The sequence below is a fragment of the Falco biarmicus genome, chromosome 3, assembly GCF_023638135.1.
Source record: "Falco biarmicus isolate bFalBia1 chromosome 3, bFalBia1.pri, whole genome shotgun sequence".
In the NCBI taxonomy this organism is placed as follows: domain Eukaryota; kingdom Metazoa; phylum Chordata; class Aves; order Falconiformes; family Falconidae; genus Falco; species Falco biarmicus.
Genome location: NC_079290.1, coordinates 100168854 through 100194110, shown reverse-complemented (window position 1 = coordinate 100194110; position 25257 = coordinate 100168854). Strand labels below are relative to the sequence as shown.

General features: G+C 40.1%; 1 protein-coding gene across 1 annotated transcript in view; it reads right to left on the bottom strand.

Annotated features, from left to right (window-relative positions):
* CDKAL1 (CDK5 regulatory subunit associated protein 1 like 1) overlaps nucleotides 1-25257 on the bottom strand; it is a 427425-nt gene that overhangs the window by 89544 nt on the left and 312624 nt on the right. The window contains exons 12-13 of the mRNA XM_056332411.1: nucleotides 22649-22829; nucleotides 5281-5343 (exon numbers count right to left, since the gene is read on the bottom strand). Coding sequence (XP_056188386.1) covers nucleotides 5281-5343; nucleotides 22649-22829 — 244 coding nt within the window. The remainder of the gene's footprint in view (nucleotides 1-5280; nucleotides 5344-22648; nucleotides 22830-25257) is intronic.

The window sequence follows — 25257 nt, the reverse complement described above, 5'->3', positions numbered from 1 at the left end:
GTGAAAACACAGCTTCACCCCCTCATTAATTAGAACCTCTTGCAATGTGGAGTAGTATATAATTTTTAAATTTTTCTGACTTACAAATACCTCAGACTCTCCAGAGGAGCTAGAGAACCCAGCAGACGAAAAAGGTGCCCTACAACCACAGATTAAGCATGCTGACATTAGATTATTTATTTTCCGTTAAAAATTGGAGCAAGAATCCGTGCACTTGAAATAATTGGTTGAAAACAATTATCATGGTAAGTCTGTGACAGCAGCCATTAGCACCTTAACTTTAAAGATAGCCATACATAATCTTGTTATTAATCTTCCTTGAGTCAGTTATGCACACACCTACCTTTGCCAAAGCCGATGGAATACAGGACATCACCCCTACCCCCTGAAATCGTTTACCAGGCTGAGAGCTAGGAAATAAAAAAAAACCCAAAACAACCCCACCCCCCACCCCAAAATCAGAGCAAGCTTTGTGCCACTTAATCGTGTCTCAATACAACGGTCCCTATAACTTGCCAATCACACAGGCAGTGTTTTAGTTTTTTGAGTGTTTTAACATTTTCAGAACTTATTAACAGAACATTTTAAAGCATGAGTCTTAAAGATTTTAAAAAATATTTTAGTAGTACTGGATGTATTGAGGCACATTTTGAAATAGTGATTTATTTTTTTAATCCTGAGTATTTTCAACGTGGGGAAAAAAATTCTCTCAAAAAAATTGTTTTCAAATCACATGAACATTGACTTTATTTCTTACTTGGTTGGACACAGTATACACTAAAATAAATCACTAATGCTGTAAGACATGACCTTATTTTTTCATAGTTCATGCCCTATTCTTGAGCAAGAGATTCAGGTTGCAAAAGGCAGAAACGAGTCCAGAGCTGAGTATTGAGCATGACTCTCCGAGGATTTCTCACTGAAGCAGCACGATGCTGCCAGAGGCATGTGTGGACCTGGCCCAAGGTCTCTCTCTGCTATCCTCTGATATAGGAACAGCAGTTCTGCTAGAGCATATTTACCCTACGTAAAAACATTCCTTTGCAGAGCATAAATTGAGGACTATAGTTTTAAACAACTGCTCCAGGGCTAGGCTGAATACTTCTGCAAAAAGCACGGGAACTAGGGCTCTGTGCTGCTAAATTCGGACACTTGCACATTGGATCCTGAAGCTCCTATTAAGCTTCTGAAACCTATTGTTTTGACCAGGTAACCTGCTATCACAACTGCCTTAATGGCTTTCAAAAAACTGGGCCACAACATCTTCTGGGAGAGAGACACTAAGGGAGTTAAACAATCCACCGCAGACAGAATACAATTCTTGCTGCGTGCAATGTGGAACCTCACCGGGTACACACACAAAAAAATGCAACTGGAATTACTCGTGTGCAAATATAACCTTTCATTAAATGAGCCAGTACAACATTGGCCAGATTATAGCCAAAGGTAAAAAGAACACTTCTCAAACATCTTATTTTTCATCTTAAATCACTAAAACTGTTGTTGGTACAGCTTTACGAGGCTGTCATTTTTCTGATTTTTCCAATGATCCTAGAATAAGCCACTGTTGAAAGAGTTGTGCTATTGCTAACTAGAGAAAAGTTACACAGCAGTCAGAACCTTACTCTCAAGAAAGCCAGACTATATATACTCCTATAACCCACCTAAACACAGGAATAAGCAAAAATTTCAGAACAAGGAATGGCTTCGTCTACAAATAGAGTTCTATACATTTTTACACATGCTAACTGAAGCGAGTTTGAACAAATGGCAAACACCCACCTGGAACAGTTTTTCATAACCAAAATACACTTCCTACAATAGCATTTCCTAAATAATTGTTGAATTTTGGAAAGAATGAATTTTAGGTGGTGTGTGTTTATTTTAACAACACCGAAAATCTGAGAAAAGTGAGTTTTTCATGTGTGTCTGACATTAAGAATTCAAAATATTTGCCAGGCATGCAAGAGTGATGCTACAACAAGCTCTGTCAGTGACCTGGTATCTGAAAGACCCGCAGGTCCTGTAGTCGGAGGCTGTGTTAGAACTAGGGTGATGCTAGGTGTAAGAGAACAGGATCAAATCCCCCCCAGACAGGGTAAATACACAACCAAAGGGCAATTTTTGAGATTTGCTGTTGTACTGTTTCATCTGAACAGTGAGAAGGGCAACTAGGTGGTAACCTATACATATTTAGGCATTAAAGAATACAGAGGCGTAACTGCTCCTCCCCTGTTATCCACAGGGCAGAATTACCTCCCACTTTTCCATCCCTTCAGCATAGAAGGATTTAAATGCTCTGCTCCCTCCCCTGCTGAATTAAGTGAATATATCACTAGATACAGGATAAGACTCCACACCTGGAAGTAGAAGGAAAAGCAAATCCTTGCTTTCCCCCTCCACAAAAGAGCTGGCTTTTCACCTGGGAATGCAGAACCACAAACATTTAAAACATCTTGCAGGATGCAGTAGCTTACACTACCTAGGCAAATATATACTGAAGGTAAAATTTCCAGGAATAGCAACCATTTCTAACAGGTATTGGTCTCCTGACCAAGCATAAATAGTAATGAGGTTAGTGTAGCTACTCCATCCAAACACCACTTTCTGGTTTAGTGACTGAAGCACAAACTTGGAAGAATGAACATTTTCTGATTGATCTTTCTCTTTCCTAAGTGAATCCCATCACCAAAGGATGAAGGACTACACAATCTCTGTAGACAGCCCTGTTCCAGCCACCGTGGTTCACGAGCTTCCTTTTTATATCTGTTTTAAACCAAGGTCCAACATAGCCTTTAACATTATCTTTTCTACCTTAAAAAGGTTCTCAGAACAAAACCTTTTAATCAACCAACTAAGAATCCTGGAGGCCAGTAATTCAAGTCATTTGTGCTGTGATCCTGCATCACCAACACTTCCACAAAGTCATCGTAAAATCTCCTTTTTATGCTTGCTGAAAATAATCTACAAAATAGCAAACCACCACCCCCAAAAATTAACCCTTCCGCCACATACATCAGACCAAACAGAATTAAAGCTAACACAGACCTCCACTTGAAATAACTGTATTTTCAACTAATGTTGATTATGCTAGAGTTAATGGAAAAAAATAAAAGCCCTCCCCTGGACTGCAACAATTGTGAAATTGACAGTGGAGGTGGAAATTAAAAGCACAGGACAAGAAATCTGCAATGAGTTTGTTGCAGCCACTACAAATAGTAAGTAGCAGAAGAAAAACTTTCACTGTCAAATGGAAAATAAGGCAAGATCACCTTTTTAATATACTTTCCTTGTCCTTCCCCCCCCCGTTTTACTCTCAGATACATACGCAGAATGTGCTTGGAAGTAGCAAAAGAGTGGAGCTTCAAAAATCACTCATCAAACAATTGTGCTACTTTTAATAATTTATTAAAGGTCCTAAAACAAAGATCAAAAGGGAATATATCTAAGCATTTATATTCAATTCCACATTGCCTGATGACTAATTTGTAAAGAGTGCACAAGCCTTCACAACTGAAGCCAAAATCATTTGAGGATACTTTGATATAATGCCACAAAGGATATGAGCAGGAAGGCAGCAGGAGTTACAAATGGCCAAGCTCCATTAAAAGTGCTAATAAAAGAATAATGGAATTTCCTTGTACTATGAATAAAAAGTGTTTGGCACAGAAGAATTTAGACACGGAGAGGAATATCAAAGCTTCTGGTTTATCAGTTGCTTCTCCTTATTAGATCTTAATTGACTTACTATTACATTTACCATAAAATGCTTCAACTCAAAAAAGCAATGATCCTGTTCAAAACCTTGCCACCCCGATTTCCTTATTCTTCACGTTTTTCAGTTTTCACAGGCCTTTAATATCTGCTTTACCAATCTTTGTCATGGTAGGTCTAGGCATAAAAAACCACTCTGAAGTTACGGATTTAACTTGAAATGATATATAAATATTAAAAATATAGAATACACCTACTGTTTGAAACGTGTTTTTTTTTAATTTCCAAGTTACTGATAACTATGGAACTCTCACAGTTACAACCTGCCTGAGAAATGTAACCCATTAATATTTACACAATGTATTTCTCACAGATATATGTGCGATTACACACACATACACACACACGTGCTCATACTCAGACACAGGTGCCCATACATACACACTTCTGTCACCTTCTTCCCCCAAATACAAAACCTAGCTAATTTTTCCAGTGTATAGCCATTTTTGGTACATGGCCAGCAAAAGAAGGGGTAGAGTTCAGATCCTTCCTATGAAATGTCTAAATAAACAAACAAACAAAAATGTTTCAAATTTTTCTTTTCTGAAATGGATACTTGCAAAATCACACGCTTTGCAAAACAAGCAGTAAAACCAATCATCTCCTGCTGCTGACAAATTGTTAAAGGATTTAGTACATTTGCTTAAAAAAACCAAACGCAAACACATATGCATCCAAGTTGGGAGGAACTCCCCCAAAATATTTACAAACCTACTTAACTCTCCTTCAGTCTGCTGCTTAATGCTCTCTTTTGCATGATGTCTACAACCCCCCACAACATAGTTACAGCACAGAAACGCTGTGATCTCTGCCTCCTGGTTCTCCAAAATCGTCTTGTAACAGCTTTAGGTTTTTATTTGACATTGCAATGTCTTTAGGAAAGTGACTTTTTCTTACCCTACAGTATGGGATACAATAAAGAAGTTGGGGTGGGGTGTGTGTGGGGTGTTTGGTTGGGTTTTTTTGTTTTGTTTTGTTTTTTATGAGGGTTCCCAGACTTTACAAATAAGGATCAAGTTATAACGATGATGTATATTTCTTCTTCCATCAGACAACCACCAGGCTGTCAACAAAGCAGCCTCTTCCAATGATGCTTCCAGAATCAATAGATAATTCATTAGTATCATGTATCTCAGGGCCTAATTGACACAACCGGCTAAGCAACAGACTCAATGGTAACGTGATTTCTAAAGAGACAGAAAAAAAGAGGGTAATGCGACACCGCATATGGTCACTTCGCAGGATTTAGTGTCAGTCTATAAATTATACTTCTGTGAGGTTAATGTGAGTCATTGGTTTCACAAATCAGAAAATGCAGCTTTTCCAGCTTGGCTTGAAGAAACAAAGACACATCTAGAGGACAGCATAATTTAAGTAACACAAAAACCATGGCGCTTTCAATTTTGTCATTTCCCCTCATTTATGCATTAAACATAATATATAGTTATCACCAATGTCTGGAATTATTCTAAACAACAAACATACGTAGTGTATTTTTTTTCTTACCTTATGATCATATGGATTGTATGAATGAAACAGCTGGGACAGGTCCTTTGTTCTCTGTTTTTTCTGAAAAGCAGTATTAATAAATAAAGTGTATTAGAAAAGTTAAAGGAAAAAGAGCCTACTAATTTTAAAAGCTGTATATGCAGGTACAAACAGATTCTCTCCCCGCTTTGTTAATGGAACTGTAGGTATGAAGAGCAGTGTATGCAGATTAGGGATATTAAATATCACAGGAAATTATTAACATATATATTAACAATGTCAAGAAAATATCCTTAATAAATAATAAACACTAATCTATGGAACATCAGTGGAATGCGTAAACAATTCAGATTTGTTTTAATTTCTGCACAATAAATCATAAATAATGTCTTGGAATACAGATAACAAAACTTGAAGATTAGGCTCCAATCTTGCAAAGACTTGTCCCGTATTCCAGCATGTACATGCAGCCTTGCTTTACAGCAGGTTAGGTTTAAAGGAAGTCAGTTTAGAGAATCACCATTTATTATTTTTCCATTTCTTTTGATGCTAATACTACCATTGCCTTGATTGTGGCGAATTAATAGGTGGTATGCCACTTAATGCTAAGGCAAAGGAAAAAAAAACCCTCCTTCTGTTAAAAGCAAAGTTCAAAGACAAAACCTGCTTAATCCAGCCTCTACTGAAATCAATGAAAGAGCTTGCAGTGATTTCAGCACGTTAAATAGACTCTCTCAGCTGCATCCTACGGAGGGGGGGGCAGGGAGAGGAGAAAAACACCCTTCATCTTTAATGCAGGGGTGAGTCACAAATAAGTTTAAAGTTTTATCATGTCAAATTTGATGCCGACTTATAGCTCGGGAAGGCAAAGCACTGTGTGTTGAAAAATGTGTAAAGGGGACAACAATGACAAGGACTCTTTGCTTGTGGTCTGTACCACTCTCTTATTTTAGCCATCATTTCTACAAAAGTAGTTTTCCAACTGAACTGGTAGGATCTGTTGATGTTTCCAGCATGCCAAGATCTAAATAGACAGCTGTGTGACTGCAGTGTTTTTCTTAACTTCTGGAAACTACAGGACAATTTAGTAATTTCTGATTATGCAAAACTAACTATATTTCCTTTCTTTACACCGTTTTTGTTTTCAGTGAAATGCTCAGATGCAGCAACTTGGTCATAAAAGCTATAACTTTACTTGCTGGTACAAATTCATGACAGCTGGGTATTTCTGAGTCATTAAAGGTATCAGATTAATGTTATTACTTCTGTGAGGTCCCTAACTGTGTTTCAGTTATGACCTCTAAAGAGTCAAGAAAATGATTTTTTACTCACTACCCCTCTTTAAACAAGAATGGCAGATTTTAGCTTCAGGATGAGAAGGTTACTTCTGCCCTAGACAATTCTATCCAACTACCATACCTAACACCTAACACGGCTTGTTTCGCTGAGTTTACTAAGGGGCTTTAAAATGAACAGAAGTGATATTAAAAAAGACATTTCTGTTGGTACAGACTTTCTCGGCAGTCGAATGTGCTTTTGCAAAAGGAAAGATCTCCGATCTCCCTTAGTAGAGGAACTTTCACCTTCTAACCTCAATTATTACCTCTTTTGTTTCCAATGGGGAAAAAACCCACACAAATAAAAGCATCAGGCTGCACAACCCAAATTCCATCACCACCCTGAAATGACTTATTTCCTGGTAGTACAGTCATACACAGTGAAAGTGCTTAAAATAATAGAAAAAGGATTTGGAGAAATGCAATAATAAATACAAGAGAGATATGAAAGTGACTATTAAAAAGGCTGCTTAAAAACATAATTTAATGTAGAATCATGCAAGAAGCAGACCAAAAAAAATTAGCTTGGAATTTGGAGACCTCCACTAACCTTTCTAGGGGAAAAAAAACAAAAACCACAAAATCCAGAAAAAGTCTAATTCTTGCTTTTTCTTACCAAAGACTATTTCTCTTGCATCCATTTTGAATGCACACCAAGTGCTTTGGAGTATTTTTATTGCAATAGCTTTAATAACACTCAGTAAAACTGTATGACAGAAATCCTGTCCTCCACCCCCAGACTGGCCCAAATGCTATTTACACACTCAGCGAGACAAGGTGAAGAATGAAGACGGCTTCTGTGACATAACACATTGACACAGCCTTCCACTTTTTATTATAGGGAATTATGGTTTCTTTCCTACCTTTCCACAAAAGGTAGAAGTTTTGCTTTTTGTACAAAACCAAAATGCTCCTGACTAGGGAAGTGCTGGAAATTCACGACACCAAAGAACATGGAATGAAACACAGGAAAAAATGCTGCCCCAAAATTCCCAGGATGCCACATATGCTAAATTCATGTTACATGTTCTAAATCTAAACAGCTTTGACTACTTTGTAGGAACTCTGAATACACGGAGACAAAGATGTCTTAAGCACAGGGTTAAGGTTACTTAGTGATAATTGGCGTCTTTCTAGAAAACCGAGTTCAGCTTAACTCCGACCTCTAAACTCCAGAAATATAAAACATGTCGAAACACAAAGACTAAGAAAAGGACAAACAGTTAATGCTTCTGTAACGGTCAACCCTTCAACTCCTACAGCAGGCGTTAGCCACACAGTACGAACAGGATGTTCCTACATGAAGAACAGGCACGATTCCTGCCCCCCTCTAAGCAGTGTAAAGCACAAGAGTAAAGCAGGCCACCCCATGCTAGATGCGACAAAGGGAACTAAGCCCCAAACTCCTTCTCCTTTATTGCCCCCGATGGACCGTTCTAGTCCCTAAACTCCCTACTTACATGCATCTCTTCAGAAATTCTTTCCTTGACGTAGCTTCACACTCCTGTTTCTCCTTCCTCAGCTTAGTCCAACAGCCCTTTCAAGTACTCTTTTGACCAATACCAAAATATTTTTCTTCCCCCTGCCTTCCTGCTCTTTCCCTTTAGTGTTTTTACTCCCCATTCCTCTGCTCTGTACCAATAATACTGTCAAAATCACATGGTAAAAAGACACTGAAAAACCCCTGCCTGTACTTAGGCAAACGTGCTGTCCCACCGTACTGTTCCACGTCCAGCAGTGGGATTGCTTTCCAGCATCCTCACAGATCTGCACAAGATGTATTTAGGTTTCTGAAAAAAAATCAGAAGTCTTTCCAAAGTCACCATGCAAACCAGCACCGAGCATTTCCAGCAATGAAAGGACTATAGCAGCATCAGACCTGTAGCTTCTTTCCATACTTCTCTCAGGCTTGCCGTATATTGATACAGCTTATGTTCAGTGACCACAGAACATTTCCTTAAACCAAGTTACTCTTGGCAGCAGGCTACTTGCAATACTCTTACTTAGCCTGGCTGTATATAATTTTGGTGTAAGAGTATTTGACACATAACAAGCCAAGGTTACACTACTCCTCCACAATTTTTTTCCAGTATTGGTTTGCCAACAGGACAGAGTCACGTATCTGGAGATAAATCTCCTCTGACTAACAAGACCAGCAAAGCCTCACTCTGAGAACCGTGCGCAATCTCCCACTCGTGCGCTGCAGCCAGCGGTGGGGGTTTTGTAAAGCACTAGTTACAGGCCACCCGGGGACCTGCGGAGCAGCACCCTGTGACTGCCGAAGGAAGGGCTTGCCCTGGGTGGGGGGTGCTGCCCGCATCGCTGCCGGCACGGCTGTCCCCATGCTGGGACTCTGTGGGAGCACTGCCAGATCCCCCCACATTTACAACGGGTCCATAATTGCACATACGGGTCCCTAATTTTTAAATTAGGTCCCTATTTGCACATATGTACGTATGCGTATGTGTGTGCATGCGCATGCTTTGCAGGGGCAGAGATTTTTTTACATTACAAAATTCTGACAACTCAGCCAGGCAGGGATTTAAATTTTAAACCCACAGTCCTCAGTTTGTAGTGCTTAAAGAAAGAAGTTCAGGGAGATGAGGTTTTTTAAAGAGACACATTCAGATACTATGCTAATGTGGACCACTAAATATATGCATATGACTGTAAAAACAACTTTTCACTTTTCTGTTTCAGTAAGTTTTAAACATGCCACATTATATGGATGATACAACGGAGACACTTTTCATTTCTATCTTTAGCTGGAAAAGTATGTGAAATCCTGATGAAGAATGGATTAAAGTGCTGCTACAGGACTGAGCTAAGTTCTGTAAAATCATATATGCATGTACCGTAAGTATGCCAGGATGGAAGGGTTTCCTTAAGTAAAGCAATACTTTTCTAAGTGAATTATTTCAAGCTTGTTACTAAAATACAAGTAATTAATTGTGTCTCAAAAGACAGGTAATGTTCAACATGCCCTTATAAAAATAAGAACCAGCTAATGATGTTTTGTACACAACATACATAGACAGTGTTAGGAGTGAGGAAACACCACATTACCGTAATTTCATTATTTCCCCAGCCCTGTAAGCATACATACAAGTAACACATACTTTGCTCTAAATAGTTCCTTCCGCTGTCTCCCATTTTCTGGGCCTCAGATTTTTGAGGTCTTATTTTTAACTACTGCAATTATTTAAAGGAGCACTGGTCAGCTGAGATGCATATTATATGCTTAAAGTGCAGTAACAATACAGGATCCTTTTAGAACACATCTGAAATTATAAACCATTAAAGCCAAGAGTTAGTGACCTCGGTGTTATTACTAATTTTTATTGTGCATTGATTTTTAGCAATAATTAATCATTTTCTAATGCTTTAAGTGGACTAAAACACGGATCGTTATCCTACACCAGGAAATATCATTTAAAGAACAAATAGGTAGAATGAAAAAAAAAAACCAAAACCAACTAAAATAAAACCAAAAACCAAATCACCAAACGAAAAAACCCCATACTGGATTAATCTCTAAAATTATTTAAAATATTTTCTGCACTAGTTAAGCAGCATAGAACTTTGTGTTGACTACTTCAGAAAAATAAAGCTAAACTTAAAATTATTTTGGTTTTGCCAGCAATGGTGTGAAAATAGGGTAAAGGTAACGGTGTCCTAACAATAAATTTTTAGAAACAGAAAATATTTTAGAAAAGTAAATTTAGAAATGAAATAACTATACCAAATACTAGACATCGTAGGCTTACACATGTACATTGCACTTCTCTGGTGATACTCTTTTGAAACGCAGGTGATAATTACCCATCTTTCAGATGATATTAATGTAGCCTGAAACTTGTTTGTTTTCCTTTCAAGCATGATATTGCAGGTCTACAATGTTTATTGTGAAGCAGAATTACAACATCACCAAGATAATTTTATTACCAACTGCTTAGAAGCAGCTTAAATGGAATACCCACAGTTTTTCATCTCTGAATAAAAGGGGCAAAATTACTTCCCAGTATGTGGGTATCACTGGTTTCCTTCAGACATGACTTTCAGTTTAAAAAGTCTACTTTCAACATTCAAACTCTTAATCATTCCAGCCTAATACCATGACAGATCTGCAGATTCTACCAGTTCCATTGAAAGTGTCAGCCTCCATATATCATCAGCAAAGTTCTCCTGCTTTTGTTCTTCTGTTTCCATCATTTATAATCCCTCCAATATACAGAGCTGCCTTCAGTAAGAGGGACCCATATCTGTTTCTGTGCAAATATTATTCTTCTCCTCCATGATCGCAGTGAACATTAACTTACGTCAAGGAAACCAGATGAATGCCTTTATTTTGGTTCTGTTCCTTCACCTACCATTGTCTCCCCTATTCCTCTTTTACATACAGCTGATCAGAACTAAAAAATCACGTTGCCACAGGAACTATATTTAACTTGGATCTTGTAAAGCTTCTCACACACCTGAGCCTGCTAACACCCAACTGCGGCACTGTCCTTCTTTCAAACAAGTCTGGAAAACCACATCTACTGCTTGTGTAATAGCTAATAGGTTGCATAACTTAAGAGTTAAAACCACAATAAACTTTGTGAGCCAAGGTAGAATTTAACTGCAAGTGGGACAGACTTTGGGAGAAGAAAGAAGCAGCTTTGCAAGTATTTTCACAGTTTTCTTCCCCGGCATTTCCAAAAGCATGGAGGCTGCAGCGTTGCATCTTACAACTGATGCTTGCAAGAGCAAAAACCTTGAGACTGGAACTTTCTTTTCTGAAACAGCCCCTCTAATGCATTTTGTGTATGGCATCCTCTAACCTCGGTAACGTGTGTTTGCTGAGCAATAACACAGCTTTGCCCTTTTCCCCTCCCATGTTATGGCTGTGATCTCAAAACCAAGGCCTTGGAGTTGGGAGCACCCTATCTAAAGACACCGACTGCTCTAACTTTATACTCCAAAGAGTTACTTGGAAAAACACCAGACAGAGATGTAGTGACTACTCCAGCCAAGGTACATCTAAACCCTTTGCTTGGAGATGCAATGCATAAAGCCTTAAACCTAGGTACCCATAACCACCACACAGACACAAGCCAAGCCACCGAAACTGCCACGTTATCAAAGTTTACAGATTGCTTTTTGTTCTGTAAAACAATTCTTAAAAAAGCGATCAGAAACCAGCGAACCATTCTCTTTGACCTTGAGTTATTTGGTGCATCACCCTTTCAGAAACGATACTGAAAAAAACCCATTGTGCCGCAGCCAGATTTTTTGATAAAATCATCGCTGGTGTTCATTACGCTCTTGCCTCTGTGCCCTGCAAGGTCTGAAAGGGCAGAAGTGGCAACACAGGCTTGACAAGTTTTCTGCTCCCCCTGCTCACTCGCTTCTACTGACCCTTCTGATCACATCTATAACAAAGCACACAAAACCACCAGGGGATTAGCTAGTCTTTTTGACTTAACCTACAAGAATTACTATGTTAAAATAGACTCACTGTTCTGCTTTAACTATTGACACATGTGTATTTCATTATTTGGCTTGATTTAAGAAATTACATTTTAATAATTTTTGATCCATCCATGGAAAACGTCATTAAGTGTGCAATGTGTTATACTCAGCAGTCTACCTTGATGTCCCAGGATGGCAGATATTTTTTTCCAACTCCAATTAACAACAGGACTATACATTCGTAATTCATATTTTGTATACTCTTTAGTCTTTTGTATACTCAGCAACTCTTTCTAAAAAGTTTAAAACAAAGTTTCAGGAGTCCATGCAATCTGTTTTTTCACCTGAAAGAGGAAAATATATAAAACTTCATGCACATTTCCTAATCATACTAATCTAGAAGATGATCACAAACAATAAATGAGCCTGTCTTCAGGATTATGGCAACACAAATAGTCACAGTTTCGTGTATCTTACAGTTCAAGTAGAGATTCTTACTATGGGAAAATACAAACAGTTTCAGAAAGCCAGCATACAATCTTCATAAGATCATCTGTCAACTTATTTGAAAATAATTTCTGGAAGGAAGAAATTGCCCATTTTCAATTAAGCCACGGGCATTGCAATTTCTTTTTACCTCCCATATACTTTCAGCTATGTAATACAGACTCTTCAGACTCATGTATTTTACAAATATTACAGAATTCTATTTCTTCTGGTACATTTGAGCTCTCTGATTTAGTTTAGGATTAATGTTTGTTATTCCTGTCATTTTTCATAATAAAACCTCCCCCTTAGCAGAGGATAAATCATGCAAAATTTATCCTGAAGACTTTCACAAAGAAACTGTTAATTTCAAAGCAGCCCTTCAACACTCGTTCATCTTGAGGGTCCTTAAATTTGGGATAGTTTATAAGTGCTCTGTCTTACTTCTGGAAGATTTTTATGTCTGACATTCACACTGAACTTCCATAATCTATATGAGGTGGGTATTTTCTAGGGATGTCACTGTGACTGATTGGGAAGACCGTTTAGCTCAAAAAGATTTTGTAGAACAAAAGTATCTGACGGAAACTTGCCCTGAGGTATCGGCCATACTTCAGATGCGATTGACATGAAATCAGAAATAAAGCGATTGGTCATGACTGGCAGACTGATTTTGAATATATGTTGTTATTGCACCCAGTTACACAATAACATAAACCAGAATGAACTGCAAAGTACATCTCAGTAATTAAATGTAATTTATATATGTATGTTAAGCCCAGGACACATATGGGCTTGCATATATATGTCCAGGACTGACCTGTCTGCAATGCTCTCTTTTCCTTTTCATAATCTAGCGAGGTATCTGTGTGCTGTATTGCACAACAGCAACCCTTAAAGGACCAGGTTTTCCAGCATCCTGGAAAGAACAAGAGCAGAAGCGCTCCCGAAGGTACAGTGTGGTACAGTGAGCAGTAAACAGTGCTCAAGTGCCTGCTGTGTGGGGGAGACTGCTTGCGGGTCCACATAACACCAATTCAGCAGACATACAAAAACAGCCCTTATGGATTTAACTTAATCTGCTGCTCAGTTCTCCACGCTGTTGCCAGTCTTGCAGCAAGTCCAGGCTTCACATGGACGTTTAGCTCAATGACTGGAGGTGCAGGCACAGCAGTGAAAACAGCTGAAGATATGAGTTCCAAAGCACTGAGTGACCTGATTGACTGTGACGGCTTTGAAGGAGTGTACTTGGATTATCAAAGACAGCTGAAGTTCAAGAAAGGGTCACCAAGAACCCACCCCAGGATATTTCAGTGCCCTCTTCTTCCAAAACACGTTTTATGGGCCATCATAAATGCCACGTGATTTGCAAATGATGGAAAAGCTTAGTCACCTCCGTGATACAAATTAATTTGCTATCTGTGTTAAGTCACAAACTATTAAATCTAAACCATGCTCTCATTTGAGGAAGTCTGGAATTGCCCAAGCCAAGGATTTTGGTGTTGTGGTGGTGTTTTTTTTAAAGTAATAGGTCTTTCTGTTGTGCTGCATACATCCGAGTTCAGGGATTACATTATGGGCAACACTCCCTTATGTCTAGAGCTGCTGGCGCAGTTTCCAGCTCTGAGCAGACTCGTTCATCAAGTGCATGACAATTCTGAATTCAAGAAGAGAAAATGTTCCAGTATTACAGGAGTTACCTAACTTTAATACAAGTTACAGCAAGACACAGTTAAAGCTTCTTCCATGGTTCCTCCACCTCATTATAAGCCAATGAAGAGGACTGATGGAGAAAGAATACATGAATGTGGCAGCCAGTTGCCCCGGAGGTCCCTTCTGTATGAGCTTGCGTGAACGAGCTGTACAGGCACCTATGGATTTGCACGGAGCTGTAACAGAAAACAGCAGGTCAAAGACAGTAACATTGCCTGCTGAAAACGAATACGCTATACGAAAATTTCCCAAGGAAAAGCTCTGAAGATCTGTACTCATGCTGGATCTGCAATCACTAACAAACTCCGGACAACAGCAGTCTGTCCCAGCTGCCCAAGGCCATCACGATCAACGACAGAGGCTTGGACCACATCCCAGAGGGTGGTGACTCCTACACGCTGATGCAGCCGGCAGGATCACATTTATACCTAAAGGAACAACGAGCCCTCTGAGGGACTTTCCGAGCACCCGCACCGCAGCCCCCGGCTGACCCTCCCCAGCTGAGTGGGCGAGAGAATGCCGGGGACTGAACCCACGTGTTGTGCAAAGTCACCTGCTTTTCACAATAACGGCTTGGTTCTACTAATGGCTCAATGAGTAAAAGGTGTTCAAAGAAATTTTTGTTTCTCTCTCTCCCTCACTTCAATTCCCTATCAGGGAAGAGGGAATTTACAAAACAGTCCTTAAAACTGCTTGTAACGTTCTGACTTGAAACCCCAGCTCAGAGTACATAATTCATGATCACTGGTAAAGGAAAAAAAACCCCACAATTTCCAGCTTTTATTGCCCTCAAGACATCTGACTTACTGCTTCAGTCCTTGTAATTAATGGCAGTGGCTTCCAATATACTCCACGTATGTGTGTATTCATGCAGTTTATAGTGTGATTTAAATGTAACAGAAGTAAAATAAATTTATGCATTAAGTTTACCCTGATGCTATGTAAACTTCTTTTGAAGAACTATATGTACAATCTTGAAAATTTCAATGAACTAAGTTAAGGTAGGAAAAACAGAAGAGTGATATACTCTGCTGTATTTTTATAAGCAATTGTAATGGATGCTAAACCACAAAAGCCTACAAAAAAAAAAGAAAAAAAACCTCCATGACACCACTAAACTCCTTTCACTAAATTACATTGCCATTTTTTTGACTTTTGAATTTTTCTGAGAAAAACATTTATAGTGAAGGGAGAAATTTCCCTCAGATGCTGATCAAATATATGTTTATATGGGAAGTAAAAATTGTTTTCTCCCTTAAAATTAGAGATTATTCCACCTTATCTGTAGAGAGTACCTTCCTTCTCTTCAGCACAGGAGTATGCAGTATACAAGGCTCCTGATGCTATTTCAGCTTCCTGGCATTTAAAGTCTCAGAATTCAATCAGGGTTTCCAGACTTACTCACAGGGGAAGGAGGATGGATAATGAATGCTCATGGCCGCTACAAATCTCACAGGACTACACTTTCCTAAAAGTAATTTTTTTTTTTTTAATATTGGATGGTCAACGTGGACTATACATGGCTACAAGTATCAACCCATAAAATTATATTACAGTGGTGAAGGTTTCAGAATCCTTGCAAATTCTGTAACTATTTCTGGCTTGACAGTCTTTAGAAAGAACTCTGCCTCTTCCTCCACATGCATATTTTCCACATTTTATTTTCCAGTGTCCATTAATTCTTTTTCTTAACAACATGGTCTAGATCGAACCCATAGCCATACATTTACTTAAAGATGCTCCAATTTTCAAACTGAATTTGTATGAAGTTTATGAGGAAGCTGTTGGTAATTTTCATTCCAATGAGTTTCTGATGTAAAAACGAAGCAAAATTCAAAAAAGTAGAACACCAACTTGCTTTCCTAAGTGTATTTCCAGTCTAGCTTTGAATTTCGACTTTCCTTCTTAAGTGAGACATTTATGCTCTGTGAAAACATAAGATTTCTCTTCTACCAGGTGCCTGAAGTACCCCAGTGCAAGACTTAAGCGCCATGGCTCCAGGCTGGAGTCAAAATATTCTTCTCCTTTCTCAGGGTCTGACTCCGCACACCCCAGCCGTGACTGTGCGATATAACTCATTCCCCAGATTCAGCTACGAACTGAATTTTCAGCAGCTCCGTAGGCAGATCATTTACAGCTTGCCAAAAGGGTACAACCTATTTTAAAACCCATGGGGTGCTCAACCACCTCCCACAACAACAAAAACAGATTTTCATTTCAGCACCTGGTCAAGTAACTTCAAGTGGTTTCAACCTGAGCTGAATCTAGCTCTAAAATAAAACTGTCTTTAAACATTTGTAAAATTCTGTTTAGCAGCTTTGCCTAACCACAGAAAGCCTGCTCACAGGTAATTACCTGCCTTTGAATTCATCGCACAAACCCCCAGCTGGCTGCACACCAAACGGCCAGCACTGTGGTAGCTTTAAAGATAGAACATAAACGCTGTCAAACATTTTGGCCATCTTTAAAACAAGGAAAAAGGAGAAACCAGGTTTTCATAGGTCAGTCAGTTTATATAGTTCCTGGAAAAATAGGGAGGAAAATATGCAAAAATATTTGTAAGCATCCAGAAAGTAACACAAAGGACCGACACTGAGTTGCCACTGAGCAACAGCTACATCAATCAGAATGAATCCCATCAGAGAACAACGCAGATAAGAGAAATCATAGCTATCTTGATGGCTTGTGAGGCTTTCTGCAGTACCTCACACGTTGTTGTTGTAAAAAACATAAGGACACATAGTGTAAATAAAACTACTAGACCACTAGACCAAGTTCGAAACTTGCTGGAAAAACGTTAACTCTGAATATTTCAATAGTTCAGTGACAAACACGACGAGTTATATATTAATTTTTCCCTCATGGTCTGCCTCCCCCTCCAGCCTTCACATTTTTAACTCTCTGGTCCCAAACTTGCTGTAAAAGTCTTCACTCAGGTCTTTATTCTGGCAGAGCAGCGAGCAGTAAATAAAAGCGTACTGCTGAGATGGGGTAGTACAGGCGCTAAGCAGTCAAACTCAGATGTTAATCAGACTTGGCTTCTCTTACACGTAAAGTACATTCTGCACATTGCACCATGCATTAACATTATTGTACATGTTGGGGGGATGGCGGGGGGCAAGCATCCCGACATCCAGAAGCAGTTATCACAGCTGCGTCTAATTCCTGGGGCACGTAATGCCACTTGGTCACAGCACAGAGCGAGGGAGCTCAGGGGCAGTGACGGCAGACCAGAGCAGTGGCTGAATAAGGGCACTGTCCCTTGCCTTTTCTCCACCTCCTGATATCCCCAGCTCCCGCCCTTAATTTCAGAAGAAGAATATCCCTATATATTCCCATTGTATGATCTTTGGATTGGCCATCGTGAAGCTAAGGCAAGAAATATTACTGATTCTGCTGTGCTGTGAGTATCAGAAACAAGGGAGGGGTTCCTTTTCTTTCTGGGCATTTAAATCACACCCACCAATGTGATTTAAATTATTTTTGAGATCAAAAAGCAGTTCAGTTATGAAGTTTGTAACTTGGTTATCCACCTCAGAAGAGTAAGTACAGTGCTTAATAGAACTAATATGGAGAGAAACATTTAAGGAGGCACTCTTCAGAGGAATTAAATATTCAGTAGTTGACTGACATAAAATTTTCCAGCTGGGAGCAAGGTAAATTACTTGATGATATACAGAAAGAGAGAAGGAAAAAGACTGTAAGAAAAAAGACTGTAAGAAAAAGTGAATATATAGTTTTGTACCTAGACAGCAAAATGCACTTTTTTTTTTTTTTTTTTTTTTTTACATCTAGTAATTACACCAATAATTGAAAGTGAATTGCTTACACTACACACTATTGAAAATACATATAGAAAGACTGGAATCCACACTGCAGTTGAGGGTAGCGTACTCATGAAGCTGCAGTCACATTAATGCTCTCAAAACAGCTGCCACCTATTCTCTGAACAGATGAACCTGACTGTACCTTGCTGAAACCCTTGTTTTCAAAATGGCTATTTCCTCACGGTTTTTCCATGTGACAGAAATCAAGCTGATCCTGAGACGATGTCATCCCCTAATGCTTTCAGAAATTATGATGGACCAAATCTCAGAGACAGAAACCTCCTCACAGGCCCTCAGACAAGTCACAGGTACCTTGAAAAAAATAAAGAACTGGGAAATTAAAATTATGAAGAACATGGGGTATTACAGATCCTTAACTTTAGCGGGAAAAAAAAAAAAAAGTAGCTTTTACACTTAGAATTATAGTATTCTGATCCTTTGCAATGCAGCTAGATATAAAATCCTTACCAGACACATCTAAAAAAATTCCTTTTACATTGCTCATTGACATGTTTATCTGACTAGAATCTGTAATTTGAGTTACACAACTATCAGTACTATCACTTCTACAATTGAACACAATAGGGAAATGGAGAAATCCAGATCACCACCACTACTACTACTGCTACTACGCCACAAAATAGCATGTCACAGTTAACACACTTCGGAGTGAGAATTATCTGGAGACAGACTGCTGGAGATAATGAGCATCCAGACTCATCTCTGAAAAAATGTATTTAGCAATAGGTGGATGAAATGGGGGGTAAAAGCCAAGAGAAACAGAATTTTGGGGTAGCACATTCTGAGCAACATTTTAACTCATTTTTTTCCATGTAAATAACTCAGCTTCACTGCAATCACTTATGAAAGAAAAATCATCCCTAGTTTTTCTTAACTGTGCTTTAACTTTTCTCCAAGCTGGAGACAGCATTTATGGTAAGCATATTCTAATTGATGGTTATGAAATGATGAGACCATTTAGACAGATGTCTGATTCTCCATGGACATTTTTTCTCCAGGACAAACAAGAAAGGCCTGCAGCCGTAACTGTCTTTTCTGAATTTATGGTGGTAGAACTGTCCATCTGGATTAGTGTCATCTGCCCTTTTAGAAAAATATCAGTGCCTGTAAGGCTTTCAAAGATAAATTATCTATGTGAAGGGAAGATTCCATGTTGACCTACTGCTATTTTTTTTCTTATTAAGATAAACTCAACTGAGGGTTTTCTGCAAAAAGGCAATTATTTTTATGACTTCCATCAACACTATCCCCTACAAATTTGAAAGCGCTGTTACTATGCTTGATACTCCACAGACTGTCCCTAAAAGTCGTAACATCTTCCTAAAAAGAGCCAACTGAAAAGGAACTGGGAAGGCAAATATGTTATTATTGCAGCTGTGATATCTGGGCAGAATCACTGAAGCTGTCTGGAACCAGGGTTGGAGAAATGGTACTCACTAAGTGGAGCAATTTGCAAATAGCAATAGATCTGTCCATTTCCGAAGTATTGCAGAGCTGAAATAACAGAGCATATACGCTCAGCCTTCAGAAATAAAGACGAGAACAATCGTCAAATAACTTGCTTGCTGGTTCAGCATCTGTAGTTAAATAATCTAGCCAACATTCTTTCCATAGAAAGAGATCCTACCAACAGATCCACGGCAGAGGGTAACGTTACAAGCATCCTGCAAAGGCACCGGCTCCCACGTTCAGGCTGGTAGTAGTGTGCCACACGGACACTCAAGACACTTGCATGTTAACAGCTTTATGTGCCATTTCTTTCCCTATGCAAATGCAATAAAGGAAATCCAGTAACAGTAAGCTGCGTTATGGTTTAACCCTGGCTGGTCATTAATTACCACGCAGCCGCTCGCTTAATCCCCCTCACCCAGAGGGATGGGGACGAGAGGTGGGAAGGAATGTAAAACTCGAGGGTTGAGATAAGAACAATTTCATAGTTGAAATGGAATAAAAAATGAAAGAACAATAACAAAAATGACAATAACAGTTATAACAAAAAGGGGAAGGGAAAGAATAACATCCAGACGGAAAGGAAGAAGTGAAGACGCGGTGCACAATGCCACTGCTCACTGCCCGCCCCAGCCAGCCCCGCCCCCCCCCCCGCCCGGTATGTACCAGGCCTGATGTCCCATGGTATGGAATATCCCCCTGGCTAGTTAGGCTCAGCTGCCCTGGTTGTCCCCCTCCCGCCTTTTTGCTAGCCAGGCCTGAAGAGCCTCACATCAAAGCCAAGACACGGCACCACGTGAGCTCCTGAGAATATAATGAACTCCATCGCAGCTGAAACCAGGACAGGTGACAAAAATAAGATTTTATTAAAGGATGAAGGGGTAAGAGTGCACAACGTGGATGGCAATGTGTTACTTCCTTCTGCTAGCAGAGAAACATATGCAAGTTACTCTAAGCAAGGAATGACACATGAAGCGCCTGCCCGTTCTCGGTAACGCAGGAAGACCATCAGCTTCTATAGAAGTAATATGAATATAAAATTTAAGAGATTAGCACAAGCTCTTCCTGCACTGTTTGACTAGTCACTCTCCATCTCTACAAAGAGATAAAAGAACAAAGGATCTCATAACACAGGATTTTTGAAGGACTACAGGAAAGAAAACAAAAACCAACAAGATCTATTAATTACAGATTTTCATCGGCCCTGGATTAGAAGCCCCATCTTCTTTGAAGGTTCTAGTTCACTGAAAGCAATAAGTACTAGTGCTCCAAATAAGAAGAAAGAATGTAAAACTGGGTTAAAATGACATTACCATTTTCCAAATAACACTCCTAACCACAGAAAAGCTAACGTTCTTTAAATATTTTAGCTTTTCACATATTGTCTTCCCTTGGCACCCAGTGAAATAGAAGAGGGTAAATTAGCTCTTTACACCTCCTGTGAAAATAGTGCTTTTAAAAACTTGTGGATGAAAGAAGACAAAACAAAAACATAAATCAGTGTTTTGATTTTTAAGCTGAACTTCCAAAAGTTACATTTCTGCACTTTTTCATTTACAAAAGTTTGAAAAAAGCATTCAAAGCTAATAAAAATAATTAAACAGTGTGAGTTGGTCACACTAAAGTAACTATTTCAACAGCAGCTATTTATATTTGAAAACTCAGTACTTCCCATTATGAGACAGCCTACAATAAATGAGCAGTCATTGCTCAAGCTGTACTTCTCTAAACAATAAACTGAAGAAGCCAAATTTAATCTCAATTTATGCCTTCAGCAGCTGACACATCCTATGTTATTTGTGGTATATACTGAGAGTAAGCAGAAATACATTTTTTAGCTTTCAGATGTAGAAGCAAAGTGATACAAGTACTGATACGTAGTTTTCATTTTGTGTTGGTGTACCAGGATACATAAATTAAAAGAAACATTTTTTTATTTAAAGTGATTTACACTGTTGGTCGAATTCATTCTTACGCTGAGAGGAAATATAAATGTTATTTATGCCCACAATAATGAGATAATAATGAGTTGAATTATTGTACAGTCATCAGTCTTGTATATTTTCATGTTTTGAGATTCAGATCATAAAAATTACTAACTCAAATTTGTTAAAATAAATCAAACCATGCCTTCAGATGTGATTGCTGTTATTATCACTTATAAATAGCTATATCAAGCAAAATACCGTCCAAAGCCATCTACCTTCTATATCAAACCAGGCTGTTCTCCTCATGGGAATTGTGATGAGAAATGTTGGTATTCAGGAGGGGTTACACTTCTCATTAGGAAGGAAAGGAAGGAAAGGAAGGAAAGGAAGGAAAGGAAGGAAAGGAAGGAAAGGAAGGAAAGGAAGGAAAGGAAGGAAAGGAAGGAAAGGAAGGAAGGAAGGAAAGGAAGGAAAGGAAGGAAAGGAAGGAAGGAAGGAAGGAAGGAAGGAAGGAAGGAAGGAAGGAAGGAAGGAAGGGAGGGAGGGAGGGAGGGAGGGAGGGAGGGAGGGAGGGAGGGAGGGAGGGAGGGAGGGAGGGAGGGAGGGAGGAAACAGCTGAAAACTGAAAGATTAAATTCCAATTTCATCAATGACCTTTAATACATAGGATGAAGGAAGCAGAGTTTATAAGTAGTGAGGGTATAAGGAAAGTCTCGAGAAGTTGCCTACAAATTTGGTATTTGACAAATAAATCAGAGATTATCATTGCTCTATTAACACTTAGCATCATTATTCACAATAAGCTTCAGCTTGTCAGAGTCATCAATGTCTTAATGGGGGAGGGGTGGGGGGAAGTGTAATCAATCAGCTAGCACTCTTGGTACTCATTCAACCAAAACTTGATAGAAAGAAGACATGACTTCAGTATAACCACCGAAGTTTTACCCTTTCTAACAGTCTGAACAGTAATTTATATACGAAAAAGCGTTCAGTGATCTAGCTAACCTCTAAAGGTAATACAACAGGCATTTCAGTTACCGGGCTGAAAAAAAAAAAGCTTTAACTGAACTGTAGCATAGTTCTGCAGAAAATCCACATTTTCATGTACAAGCTTTATGTACTTAAAGACATCTGAGTACACTGTACAGTGGCACGAGAAAATGGATCTTACCACTGCAGCTGGAACTTGATGCATTTTTGCAGCAGGTGTTCCTGGGCGTGGGTAAAACTGATTAATAAACAAGCTCGGAAACCTGTACTGTTCTACAAGTTTCATTGTTTCTTGAAAATCTTCATCTGTCTCTCCTGGAAAACCACAGATGATGTCTGTAGCAATTGTTATTCCAGGCACTCTGTAAAGAAAGTAGAAAGGAACACTGAACTAAGGACATGTAAAAGTCTTGCTCCCTTAAAAGCTAGTGTACATAGACTTACAACCCTTTGACTTTATCTACAGAAATTGAGACCTAAAATGATCTTCGGAGCAAAAAAAAAGAATTAATACCATTGCTGGGTAAGGAAAAATGCATTAGGTATTCTGCCAAGAGCATACAGAATAGAAGAAAGAGATTGCAGCAGCTACTGGATTAGCACTGTGACAGAAGAGTGAAAACGTCTGGACCAACTCTTCCTTCATTCCAACCGATAGGTGATCAGCAGCGCTCGTAAATATCTTGATTTCTGATTGCTTAATCCACAAAATTTCAGAGACTTAGCCAGCAGATTTTCAGAGCAGGATATCCAAAGGAGGGGACTGGCATGCCATAAAACCTAACAATTCTGAACAAAAGTGGCCTTGGAGCCAGCAAGACATCTCTTACTCACCAGTTAATTTCTAAGTCAGTACTCCATAAAATCACCACATGCTTTGCTTTAAAAGGAAACCAAAATACTTTGGTTTACAAACACACAGGTAGCTGAGCTCCCTTGTTACTCAGCGAGGTCAACGCTCCCTAACTGCTCCCTTTGGACGGGACACCAGAACCTCACAGCAGCTGCCCAGCAGCGGCAGCCAACAGACACTGCAGGACGCGCAGCGGGATGCACAGAAGGGGGTGGGGGAAGGGGGCTTCGCCTGAAGTTGTGCCACAGTAAGTCTTAGGCATGGGGGTAACGTCACTTGAGCATTTCCCCCCCGTAGGTGTTGGAGTAGCTGTCCCTGTGGGGGTCGAGGCTTGCACCCAGACCGCCAGCTGCAGGGAGCCCCTGGGGGCTCGCCCTGGTGCCAGGTGAGATGTCCCTCTGTCCTGCAGGAGCTGCGCTGTCTCGGAGGAGCTGTGGAGGAGTTATGGGAGGAAGGGAGCAAGCTGTGCAGCATCAGAGAAGATGAAAGGGAGATGGACAGGATCTTCCCTGTAACTCAGCAGCCTGAAGAGCCTCAGCCCCCATATGCAGTAGAAAAGCAGGTAGTGTCAACCCCCGCTACCAAGTGAAGCAAAACCTCGGGAGGAGGGATGGAACCTGGTGACCAAAAGGAAGGATCTTGCCCCACCTAAGGGCTTTCAACAGCAAGATAGATTCATCTCCCTCAAAGTTGAAGAGGAGCCAGTTATGCCAACAAGCAAAACATCTGGTTCACCTAAACCCTAAAACCATGCAAGACTGCCAGGAATAAGCGGTAAGTGATCGTAATGGGTGACTCCCTGCTGTGGGGGACACAGATACCCATCTGTTGACCTGACCAACCATCTAGAGAGCTTCGCTGTCTGCCAGGGGCCAGGGGCCAGGGTCCGGGATGCTGCGGGGCTCACCTGACCCTCTGGTACTACTCCCTGCTGTTACTTCATGTGGGCACAAATGATACTGTGAGTGGAAACCTGGACAGCATTAGAAGTTGACTACAGAGCTCTTGGGGTCACTAGTCAAGTGCATGGGGGCTCAGGTGGTGTGCTCCTCATCAGCAAACACTTTTGTAGTCCAGGTGACTATGCACTGCACACAGTGCCCAGGAAGCTTGTGAAGCTTCCTTCCCTGGAGATATTGAAAAGCTGACGGGACACGGTCCTGAGCATTTGGCTCTAGGTGGCCCTGCTTGAGCAAGAGGGGGTGGACAAAATGACCTCCAGAGCTCCCTGCCAACCTCACCCCTTCTGTCATTCTGTGACGCGGCCCAGAAAAATGAGTCCTACAGCCAAGAGATTACTGCATCGTATTTACAGAGCGCTCTACGGGACCCAGGAGATATCAGCTCCGTTTTCCAAACCTGACACTAGCCAACTGGATGACCGCTGTCCCATGAGAAACTGTGGAACCACAGTACTGCTCTGTGCTCACCCCGCTTGGTGAAGTGGGAAAAACGACCAAGCTCTTCTGCAGAAAGGCAGAAAGGTGCAGCGCTTGAAGGGCTCAGCGCTCCCTACGGAAACAGCTTGGGCTGTTACTGATGGCGCAGAATCAACTGTTGTAGAAACAAGGATGAACTGCAGAAAATACGATTTATGAGGAAAAGTAAGAAGCCAATACAGATACCGGTGGTATCTGACTTAAAGCTGGCCCTGTTTCAAGTGAGAGGAGTAGATGAGATGACTTCCACAGGTCCCTTCCAACCTACATAATTTACGGTTCTTAAGTAGGCTAGGCAAGGGAACAGCTGAGAGATTCTTTTAGGGGTGAATGGCATAAAGACCAGCGCCACAAGCTCACACCTGAGCTGAAGATGGGGCCTCCAAGACTGTCTCCAGCCTCAAGAAACGGCTGGAAGTCTTCTCTTCCCCCACCAAGACAACAGACAGCAGAACTGTAAATACAAACGCATGCAATCCAAATGACAATTTATGAATC